This window comes from Rhamphochromis longiceps, linkage group LG19 (assembly GCF_057381845.1).
Source record: "Rhamphochromis longiceps isolate RC_006_pf linkage group LG19, R_longiceps_female_GT1.1, whole genome shotgun sequence".
NCBI classification, from domain to species: Eukaryota; Metazoa; Chordata; class Actinopteri; order Cichliformes; family Cichlidae; genus Rhamphochromis; species Rhamphochromis longiceps.
In genome coordinates, this window is record NC_140575.1 from 21,224,731 (window position 1) to 21,236,411 (window position 11,681).

The 11,681-nt window shown below is 42.3% G+C and overlaps 1 protein-coding gene across 4 annotated transcripts; it reads left to right on the forward strand.

Moving 5' to 3' along the window:
- Positions 1–476: 476 nt before the first annotated feature.
- foxo3a (forkhead box O3A) lies at positions 477–10,507 on the forward strand. Of its 4 annotated transcripts, none has more exons than XM_085391757.1 (3): positions 477–545; positions 2,803–3,722; positions 8,037–10,507. In XM_085391757.1, the coding sequence occupies exons 2-3, from the start codon at positions 3,168–3,170 to the stop codon at positions 9,339–9,341; spliced, it is 1,860 nt and encodes a 619-aa protein (XP_085247883.1). In that variant the 5' UTR covers positions 477–545; positions 2,803–3,167; the 3' UTR covers positions 9,342–10,507. The 4 variants fall into 4 exon arrangements, 3 of the variants coding, with proteins under 3 accessions (XP_085247883.1, XP_085247884.1, XP_085247882.1); XR_014908820.1 differs by lacking the exon at positions 477–545 and having other exon boundaries at positions 2,259–3,722; positions 8,037–9,413; positions 9,485–10,507; XM_085391758.1 differs by lacking the exon at positions 477–545 and adding an exon at positions 2,260–2,594.
- The last annotated feature ends 1,174 nt before the right edge of the window (positions 10,508–11,681 follow it).

Genomic DNA, 11,681 nt, shown 5'->3' on the forward strand with positions numbered 1-11,681 from the left:
CAAAGTGTGCCAAAATGGAACCATTACACCACCAGCAAACATTTTGAGTTCCCTGAAGCAAGTAATTTACAGCTCTCTGTCACATGTGAAACTTGGGCCTAAATTTAATTTTTGGTGCCCCAAATTAACTCTAACAAAAGCTACATAATCTAAGCAGGAAATAGCACCTATCTTCTTCTAAAGCTAATGTTGACTGATTATATATAGGGCTGTTTTCGCGTCTAATTGGTCTGGCCAGTACCAATACCTCAGGCGGGTAAACATGGCAACCAACATGAACATATGAAGATCACACACCGCTCACTAGCCCAGCATTAGTGCATTAACATTGATAAACTCTTTCCTATATGGACAAATTCTTTCAACAATTTGTTCCATAATCCATTAAACAAACAACAGAAAACATTCCCACACAAGAAAAGCCCTCCACTTGGTTTTGCCCAGCAAGGTTCAAAATGACATCACCTGCACTATAAAAGTCAGGACATACGGGGCGAATTTTAACACACTTGACCGGTATGGAGGGCAAGGAGAGGAAAACTGTGGTAAGTAAGGAAAAGCAAAACCCTGAACCTGCAACATAATAAAATAATTTAGCAATTTATCATTGTGAATTTGCTTTAACTGCATTAATTACTTAAACTGTCACAGAATGCTAACACATAGCTTAGATAGCAAGTGAACTACTGTTGCTTTAGCAATTGCAAATCAACAAATAAACATGTTTTAAAAATAAATATCATAATCATCTATATTTGTATTATACTGCTCTGTCACAGTATAATGTAAGAGATAAGCGGAGAATCTGAAAGTGTTTCAAGTACTCGCCCACTTTTTTCCAATCTTCTGTCGTCCACTTTTACTGAGCCCATGGGAAGTGTAGCCTCAGTTCTCTGTTCTGACAGGAGTGTCAAGCAGTATGCTCTTCTGCTGCTATACCCCGTCTTCTTCAAAGTTTGAAGGACAACGTGCAGAATAGATGCTCTTTTGTATACCTTTGAGTGGTTATTTAAGTTACTGTTGCCTTTTATCAACTCTAAGCACCAGCAAGATCCCATCACCCAGAGAGCTGCTGTGGACTACAGATATTCTCTTTTTGGACCATCATTCTGTAATCTCCTGAGATGGTGGTGTGGGAAAATCTAGATCAGCAGTTTCTGAAATGGTACCACCACATCTGGTACCATCAACTATATCATGTTCAAAGTCACCTAAATGACCTTTCTACTCCATCCAGATATTTGGTTTGAACTACCTAAGGTTGTCTTAATCATATCTACACGTGTAAATGTACTGAGTTGCTGCCATGTGATTAGCTGACTAGATATTTATGCAAACACAAGTGTTTGATTACTTTATTGGCTTTTAGATTCATTTTGGCAATATGGCTTAAGAGTTGAATAGTTTCTGACGTTGGGGAAACTCTCCCTTTAGGCAGGTTTTAAAAATAATTTTGGTGGTTTTGCTATTGTGAAGTGTCTGCAACAAATACCAAGGTCGATATCTAGAAATGTACTCCAGTGAAAAGGAATTTATAAATATTTTTACCTCTTCAGTTCCATTTTCTGTACACTGCTGGGGTGTTTTTGTTTTAAATAGTGGGTCCATTCAAAATCTGTGTGGGGTTGGTTGTGGTTTTTTTTTTTTTTTTTTTGTTTTTTTTTGTGTTAACTCAGATTTAAATCTGTATTGGCTATCAAAGATCGGGTATCAAATAACAATCTTTGACCTGGAAAAACATCAGAGGCTGTGTGGGTAGGTGTGCAGCTGACATTCTTCAGGTCAGTATAACCACCAAATTTCCGTAAACGGTTGCTGTCAGGACCTGACTATATCTAGCTCTGGTTTCAGATAGGAAAATGACATGTTTAGAAACTGCATATCTGAGTAGGGGACAAAAACAACAGCCTATTGTGAGGAGCATGTTTGTTTATTCTATACTTTTACCTTTTTGGTGGAAATGTATAGGTTTTTGCTTTGGCTTAAATGTTTTTAATGCCAGTCGAGTATATTAGGACTGTATTCCTGGCAGTGTGGGAGGAACTTAAAGGCATATTTGGGTAAAATGCACATATTTATCAACTTAAACGGTACAGTCAGTTTTTCAGGTTAGTTTGGGTTGGTTGTATTTTTTAAAGATGACCTATATATTCTGACATCCAGTTATTTCCCCTGCATTCCTGATTTTTATGTAAACATTGTTGCTCCCTTTTTTTTTTTTTTTCGTTTAATATTCAAGTGAATAAAATCCAGTTTTACCGTTAATTTTTGCGCACTGGATACTCTCCGATGGTCACATTAGAGGTGATGTCATTGGCGAGCGGACATCTCTACACTGTCGCTTTAATTTCAGTGCAGTCCAGGGGGCAGGATCGCTTTTTTCCTTTTTTAACCCTCTTCTCCTGGGCTCTGAGCGTTTGCGCCAACCGCAGCAGCAGATTGAATGAAGTGTTTGCAGGCAGCTGGGCACACGGAGGACACCGTGCTACTTCGTCCGGGATGCTAGACTACAGCCAGCATCATTATTTTTCAGCTCTTAACTGGGCGGATTTTTAGGCTCGGTGCATTTTCCCAGCAGCCACATTTTTAAGAAGGTGCAGGCCCTTAAGAAACCGTCCCCTAATCGCCTTGATGGTATCTGGACTGCAGCGCTCAAGCGACTGGCAGCTCCACAGCACGGCTGATTAAGAACTTGGGGAAGTGAAATGGTCAAGATGGCAGCTGTGTGGAGTGATGAAACTGATGTGGTGGCATTAGATGCAGCGTGCGTGTACATTTAAGATTTTTCCCTTTGTCATGCAGGATCGCCGTGCGGGACGCGGACGCTTGTGAAGGAACGCAGTTTTGGATTCCTCCGAGGCTCCGCGTACGCTTCACGTCTTTTCACTCCACAGTTCGCGAAATTGCAATGCATGTTGGCCAGGGTGTGGGCTTAGCACGACAAAAGGCGATGTTCTGGTGATTGTGGTGAGCTCCAGCTGCTCCGTGTGTTGCGGACGGACGCCGTGCAGGAGGACTGATAGACTGACACGTGCTGGGACCGAGCTGCAGGAAGGGACACTTGCATAGTAAATAAACTGTCCACGAAGCCTGCACGCGACATTGATGGAATGCGACCCGAGTGATTTTATAACCCTTTGTGCAACCCCCGACAAATTACGACCAACATGGCTGAGGCGTCGCGCAACGGCAACGAGCCGCCTCTAAACGTTGAGATAGATCCGGATTTCGAGCCCCAGAAGCGGCCACGGTCCTGCACTTGGCCCCTGCCCCGTCCGGAATCTGGTGCGGGCAAGCCCGGGGCAAATGACACTGACGTAATCCCCGAAGAGGAGGATGATGAGGGTGGGAGCACGGGGAGCGGCGCTGCTCAGAAAGCCAGCGGCGGCGCTATTAAAACCCGAGAGCCGAGCAGCAGCAGCTCCATCTCCCAGCCGGTGGAGGTCCAGCGGGGCCCCTCCAAAGAGGAGACCGCCGACGGCTCGCCGTCCTCGGCGCAAACCCCCGCAGCAGCTCCGAGCGGTTCTGCCACCCAGCAGCTGAGGAAGTCCTCCGCCCGCAGGAATGCCTGGGGCAACTACTCCTATGCAGACCTCATTACCCAAGCCATCGAGAGCTCCCCTGAGAAAAGGTTGACCTTGTCCCAAATCTATGAGTGGATGGTGAGATCCGTGCCATATTTCAAGGACAAAGGCGATAGCAACAGCTCTGCTGGCTGGAAGGTGAGCGGTGATGTGTTGGGGCTGTCATCATAACAAAGACCAGTGTTATTTATTTTTTTTTTTTTTTAACTTGTCCTGTAAGACATGCAATGCACAAAGCTCATTTTAATTCTGAGATGGAGGCAGTAGGTGCAATCACAAACCTGTAGTCTCATCAGTTACTGGCTATACACATTTATTTATCAAACATCTCCTCCTATCAGCAGGGGATCTGAAGATGTGTGGCAGTCTAACGGCACATGGTGTAACTATATGTAAACCAGTGTAGTTGTAGTAATGCGTATCACATTACACGCTTCATTATGCCTCTAAAATTAAGGATGCAGACGAACCTCTGAGAACAAAGCGGCTTGCTTGAAAGTTGAAACCCAAAAGACGTGCAATGCAAAGTTGATTTCACTTTCAGACATACTGCTCAGACTGCAGCACAGACTTCACCAAAGCTTCAGCCGGGCCTTGCTTGTGTTTGATTTTCAGGATTAGTTTGGCCTGGACCAAACCAATTCATCTGTCATGGAATGTAGTCTGATGAAAGCTTTGAGCTTTGCAGGATTTTGTGTGTGTGTGTGTGTGTGTGTAATCCTGCACAACTGGATATGCAATGCAAGCTGATTCCAGTGAGCAGCTTCTTTGAATGAATCACACTGGTTAAATTGTGCTGGTTAAAACTGCTGCATTTACAGAAGGGGAAATAAAAACATCACCCTGAACATGTGAAACTGATTAATCTGCACAGAATCAGTTACTTTATGCTCAAAACTGCTAGATGTCAGTTTTCATTCATGTTTAAGCTGCCTGATGCATATTTGAGCTTGGCAGATGTTGACTGGAAAAGGAAAGGGTTAATAACAGGGTTTCACATGTGCTGACATCAGCATTTCCTAGGAGATGCTTTGGAGCTGTGTGACATTCAGGTTGAGCCTGGCAAAAGTGTCCCCAGCAGGTTCAGGGTTGAACAGATGGGTTTTAAATTCAGACCCGTCACACATCTCATTCAGCACACTGAAAGTACACCACCTTCAGTTTTGAGCTTTGTCTCCAGTGCTGTAAGTCAAACTAAATATTCAGCCCCTGTATGGACGCCCATCAAACCCTCTCCGGTTCAGCCCCGCTGTTGTCTTTTCATGATGCCTGGGCACAAGAATCAATCAGCTGACTATAAATTATGTAGGTCAATGTGTAGCAGTATGAGAGAAGCTCAGTGTTTGTCTTTGGATCTGGCTCTGGCTAAACTGGCATTGCTCCAGTCCCTGCTCAGAACGAGGCTTTGCTCAAAGGGTGCTGCAGCACTACTGTGACTGCGTGTGGGGGAGGGGAAGGCAGGAGTTCGCTCTTTGTGATTTCTCTTGTAAATGCAGTACAGCTTGTACTGTACGTGCCTGTGAAGCTTATTGGATACCTTCATATATCCAATAAAATTTCATCTTAAGGAGGCAGACAGGTAGGTTACGCTGCTGTATGTTTGCTATTGGTTTTATTCATATGGATGTGGTTACCTTAAATCTTTAACAAGGTGCTTCAGTCTTTTACTGGTTGTGTACAGGAAGTGAAATCAATAAAAGAAGCATGTTTAAAATTCAGTACTTCTGCAGTAAACCACCTTTGAGTCATCAGATTTTGTTGTATCAGTGCCTTGGGCATTTTGAGGTTGTAAATCTGCCTGCTCCAATAATTGAATACAACAACGGTACATCTTAAAGCCTAATAAATGATCACAGACTTGAATGGAAAAACCTCCTGTGTCAACACCGGACTGTATCCCAGGCTTATTTGTTGCAACTCCACTGTATTGGATTGCATTAGATTGAACGGGACAGGTGGTGTTATTGTGTTCTCTGCCTGTAGCTCATGGGATAAGCAACATGTTGGAATATTTGACTTGCCCCATCGACAAGTGTGGTATTGGATATCATGGTAGTGATAAATTTACATGTAAACATTTTGATTAGTTAGAATATGTAGCTGAAAAGGGATACATAAATCCCACTGGATAGATCGATATCAGAAAGCAATTCTAAATTGATCAAATTTAGCTTTAATGGACAGAAACTTTTTCTCTTTTTTGGTACCGCTGTGGTCTGTTCACCCAATGAGTTCTTGTCAGTGAGATAGCTTTTATGTAAACTGATTCAGTAGTAGCAGAGACTCTGACTTTGTCTAGATAGATATAGACAGGAAATGAGTGGATTAGTGCATTTCTAACCAGAAATAAAAGGTCTAATGGCTGCTCATCTGTTTAAACACAGACCAGATGCAATTGCATAAGATTTCAGCAGAAAACAGTGAAACACTTATCAGGTATGTGTTTACTGCAGTATGTTTGGAATCGCTGATATGCTGAAAAATGAAGCTGTTGCCAAAAGGATGTTTTCCAGATGTTGAATCAAATCTTCCATATCAAATGGTATGACAGAGCCTCTTTTGTACAAAAAAAAAATTGTGTTCATCACTCCATAAAACCTGTTGCCACTGTCATCAGCCCAGTTCTCGTGTAATTTAGCATACCTCAGCCTTTTCTTACTGCTTCTCTTAGGAATGGCTTCTTGTTGGTGGGTCTTTACTGTCTCAAAGCATTAAGAGGAAAAACCTGCTTGTTTGAGAACCCTCAGTCATTAAAGCGCAGATCAAGTGCCTTAATGAGACCAATTTCTGGTCTCCTCTTGCTGTAGTTTGTTTTGTGTTGAGCTTGCTTAGCGGTTAACTTTAATCGTCTTAGAGATGGGTTTAAATGGGACCTTGAGTTAAATCAGGTTAATTTAAGCTTTAGAGAATTGAGTTGAAGCCTCTCCCTGTGAAGCTGGCCTCTGGGTTATGGAGATCACTGCGGAGTTTCTCCCTCTGTTACTGAAGTGTGACAGGCTGGGCGTGCACGCTCCAGCTGTTTAATTTTGTACGTGGTAAGGAACATCTCCAGGGAAATCCTGTAGACCTTTGTGAGCAGCCAGAAATGGGTCACAGTGCAAAGAAATGTCTATGAAGACACTGCAGCATTGGTAATTAGTCCTTTTGTATTAACCCTTTAAAGCCTGAACCATGAAATAAAAGCCCAAAAACTTTTTTAAATTATTATTATTAATGGATTGTTTAGTGAGTCTTGCAATAACGATAAATATTAATTTGCATAAGTTTAAATTTGTATCATATTAGCTACATCAGGCTTTTGTTTTCCTTTCTATATTTTTTTTGCAGAATATTTACACTGATATAGATGTATCATCTTTGATACACTTGGCCTTAAAGGGTTAAATTACAGTTAACCCTGTGCAATATCCTTGAGTCACTCATTTCTTTAATTTGAATTTCAGTAGTCTTTGGGAATGTGTCTCCAGGCTTCTTGAAGGAGACTGAAGTTCTTTGGCTGTTTGCTGCCTTTTTGCTCAGTTATCTGTCAAGATGATCCCACACCGCCTCAGTAATGTTGAGGTCTGGGCACTGGGGAGGCCAATCTATGACCGATGGTGTTCCCCTTGGGGGGGGTGGCATTGGAAGTCTATTTGGGATTGTCCCAAAAACACTACTGCTAATCGCACCTTCCAGATTGTATTGCACGGTGATGTCAAACTGTACTTGATTGCATTCATGATTCCATCAATTTGGCAAGATTTCAACACCTCTAGCTAAAACACAGCCCAGAACATGACAGAGCCTCAACCATGTTTTCTAGATGGCTATAGACAGTCACTCTTGTACCACTCGACTGTACATATTGACAGCAACTTGAACCATAACTTTCAAGCTACATAATACCTTTTGCCACTGACTTTTAGTCTTTTGTAATCATCTGAAAAGTCAGCAGTGTCTCTATTTAGAACACAAAATTCAGATAATTTCAATCCTGTGTTTTATTTTGTCATCAATTTGTCCAGTTTCCTCAAATTTTAGGAACACTGCACACCATGCTGAAAACGTAGTACTGTAGATGAACAACAAAACCTTAAGAAGTTTTGTAGGGGACACAGAATGCAGCACTGTCTGCTTACAGCACTGAGTTTTGTATTCTGTTGTAGTGATTTATATTATCTGGCTCATTGTTCCTTTGTTGGGCCGTTATAGAGCTCTGCAATTACTGTAATACATGTTGTAATCTTTTGTAGTTAAGCTTGACTGAAGTTTGAGAACAATAACAGATGCAGCAGGAACACACATTCTGACTTGGTCCACTTTGTAGGTCACATCTCGTTAAAGCTTTTGAAGCTCCTAAAAGTATTTAATACTTAATTGTATCATGTACACAAGATTTTTTTTTATGAATTATTGCTCATACTGGGAAAGTTGTATTAATGCTTAAGTTTTCTTAATCATTTGTCTTTGCAGAATTCCATCCGACACAATCTTTCCCTCCATAGCCGTTTTGTGAAAGTCCAGAATGAAGGAACTGGGAAAAGCTCCTGGTGGATGGTCAACCCAGAAGGTGGGAAAGGAGGTAAAGCTCCCAGACGTAGGGCTGTGTCGATGGATAACAGCAAGTACATCAAAGGAGCCAGAGGACGTGCCACAAAGAAAAAAGCCTCATTGCAGGTTGCTCAAGATGGGAGCTCTGAGAGCTCCTCGAGCCTCTCCAAATGGACAGGAAGTCCCACCTCCCGCAGCAGCGACGAGCTCGATGCCTGGACAGACTTCCGCTCTCGGACAAATTCCAACGCCAGCACGCTCAGCGGTCGTCTGTCCCCAATCCTGGCTAACCTGGAGCTGGATGAGGTACCTGATGACGACTCACCCCTGTCGCCAATGCTGTACTCCAGCCCCAGCAGCATGTCTCCGTCCACTGGACCAACAGGACTGTCTGATCTGGCAGGCACTATGAACCTCAATGACGGGCTCTCTGACAACCTGATGGATGATCTTTTAGACAATATCAGCCTCACAGCATCCCAGCAGCCTCCTCCTGGAGAGGAAGATGGGGCCAACAGTCAGGGGAGTTCAGTATTTACCTTCAGCTGCTCAGGAAGCAGTTTAGGTAGTCCCTCTAGCAGCTATGGGACGAACCCACTCTTCAGCCCTCCGTCCATCACGAGCCTGCGACAGTCACCCATGCAGACCATCCAAGAGAACAAGCAGACCACTTTCTCCTGCATGTCTCACTACAGTGAGCACCAGGCCCTAGATCTGCTTGGGATGGACTCCCACAGCCCCAGCAATGTCATGATGACCCAGTCCGACCCTCTGATGTCGCAGGCCAGCACCGCCATCGCTTTGCAGAACTCCCGCCGAAATGCCATGCTGCTCCGCAAAGACCACATTCTGGTTAACCACACCAGTGCAGGCCAGGCCCAAAGCTCTTCAGTGCCTGGTTGGCAAGCGGGCTTGTCAACCTCTGACAGTGACGACGGCTTCCCTGAAACAAAGCAGCTACTCCTGAAGTCTCCTAGTAAGAACGCCTCTATGCAGCTCAGTTCCAGTTTAACCAGTCAGGACCGTTTCTCCGCTGATCTGGACCTTGAGGTGTTCAGCAGCAATCTGGACTGCGACATGGACTCAGTCATCCGCAATGAACTGATGGACGCAGATTGCCTGGACCTCAGCTTTGACTCTCGCCTCACCTCCACACAGAACAGCAACAAGAATTCAGGAAGCTTCTCCAGCTCGAAACAGAGCCCTCAGAGCTGGGTGCCGAGCTGAGGAGCTGTCAGAAGTAAAGAAGGTGTAAATTTGGGTTAATTGTCCTGCGTTGTGCAACTAGAGGGAAGGAAGGTATGTAAGAGTTTCAGTAGACTTTCTTCCTATTTTTCATTTGCGGCATTAACTTCAGTACTGTATTGTAGGTGTCTGAGACAAAACAACAGTGTCTTCACAGTGAAGGAAAAATAATTGTTTCAAAAGATCAATGCCTGGCCAGTATGAACAAACGGTACTGAGTGGAATGAAACTACAGTACCTTCAGTTAAAACTACATGGATCAACTTGTATCAGTCTCAGGGATTCACTCATATCACAAAGTAATACATAAAACTGAAAATGAAGTGTTTTCATCCTGCTTTCTTTCCTCTTTCATACCCAAAACATTTTTTGCCAAACCAGCTGTCAGCCTGACTGATGGCCTGTTTACAAAAACTGCAGAGAATGTTACATTACTACGTTCCAGTGGAGGATACTTGACAAGCTGCTTTTTTTTTTTTTTTTTCCTTTGTTTTTTAAAGATTTCTTTGAGACGTAGCCTAAATGGACAAACAGTTTTTTAAAAGCTTTCCCTCCCCATTGATGCACCAATTCACACCAAATATCAGTATGTAATGTTATCAAGATGTGAACTGCTCTACATGATGTGTTTTTTGTATGCAGTGTTTTTTCAATTTTTATTTTTTGTAGCAAATTTTACCCTGTGATTTTTTTTTAAGTGACATTACTGTGAATTCTGTTCCCTCTGAAGAGGTCCATTACTGAAGTATTGATGATGTTTCTGCTGCAGATCCCTTTTTAGGTCCCTCCTCTTCCACTCACTGCACTGTTGGAAGTACTGCTCTGTATACAGACCTTAGGACTGAGTTAAGGACACGATTTAGTTCTAGTTACCACTTTTTAGTTGTCAAACACTTGGGACTACTTGGGTTGAAATAACCACATTCAGTGACTCACAGCGCTCGACAACTACACCAGTTTTGGCGTTGATTTGATGGAGTTCTTGGTGCTCTAAATCTAAAGATAGCAGGGAGTGGCTGCAGATGAAGCACCGTCAGTAGCCTCTCCTTTGTTATCAGCACTATAGCAGGTGCTGGGTGACATGTTTTCAACACTGGGAGGGTGTGTAGTATCTTGGCGTTTTTCTTTTTTCTTTGTAATGAAAGAAATGACCACAGTATCTTAAATATTGCCAAAGTTTATCTGCATTTAAATAAGTGGAAAGAGGCTACACAGTGCATAGCTAATCAGAAGTGTGTGTGTGTGTGTGTGTGATATAAGGGCAAAAAAATCTACATCAGCACAATTTTGTAGGAACAGCAGGATGCTTTTTAAAATTGTTTACATTTTTAATTTTTTTTTTTTTTAAATTATCAGGAGTGTTTTAGTAAACTTGTCTCATGTTGCATCATTGTAAAAAAACAAATTTGGTTTATTTATTGCGATACTTGTTGCCATTGTTCCTCGATGCACATTTGGTTAGGGCTGTGTAAAATCATGTTTTCATTGCTCTGTTCACTGGGTGATCACTTGCACAACAAATGAAAGGGTCCTTTTGAGAAATGTTTAACAGTGTGTTAACCAGATTAAATAATTCTCATTGGCTTAACCTTTTAATACATTTCTGCACAGCTGTGCTTCCACTTTTTTTTTTAATTTTTTTTTTTTTTTTTTTTTTCTTGACTGATTTTTACAGTCTGTGTTAAGGTTTAAATTTCACTGCCAGTCTCCACATTTCATATATTCCTATTGCTCCTACAAAAACAAAACATGAAGTTGACATTTCCACTTGTAAAGCAAACACTTGGTTTTATCAGAGCTGGTGCATGTAAATAAAGCATAAACTACTGAAAAGCTGGAGTTTGATGTTGTCTTTTGTTTTTAAATCTGTCCCTAGAGGAATTCCACAGCTGTGGAGGTGACTTGCTATTGGATAATCATATCATTGAAGAACCAATCACACACTGTATCCAAGAGGAATAGACTATTTGGGCCTAAATCAGGGTTTTTGAAGGCAAGGAGCTATAATTGGTGAATTCAGGTGCTCCTCAAAGATGTAATAGTACAGTGATGCAATGACTTGTATTTGAGATTTTTATTACAAACTAGAGGACAAAACAAAAAATTTGACTGAAGAGACTGACATCACTGACATGACAGCCCAAAGACTGGTTGACTGCACTGAAACGATGGAGCCCTCTAGAGCCTGAATGGAGTCACTGAGTCCAGATGCCCATGGATATTTGTCTCCATGGACACACCACAACAAGTCAGCGTTGAGGCAGAGATTTAGCAGGGCTAAAGGGGAGAGAGAGAGATATATATATATATATATATATATAT

Excerpts from the sequence above, each read along its gene's own strand:
- foxo3a (XM_085391757.1), top strand. The coding sequence starts at position 3,168 with ATGGCTGAGGCGTCGCGCAACGGCAACGAGCCGCCTCTAAACGTTGAG. Across the intron at positions 3,723-8,036 it reads ACAGCTCTGCTGGCTGGAAG|AATTCCATCCGACACAATCT; the intron begins GTGAGCGGTGAT and ends TTGTCTTTGCAG.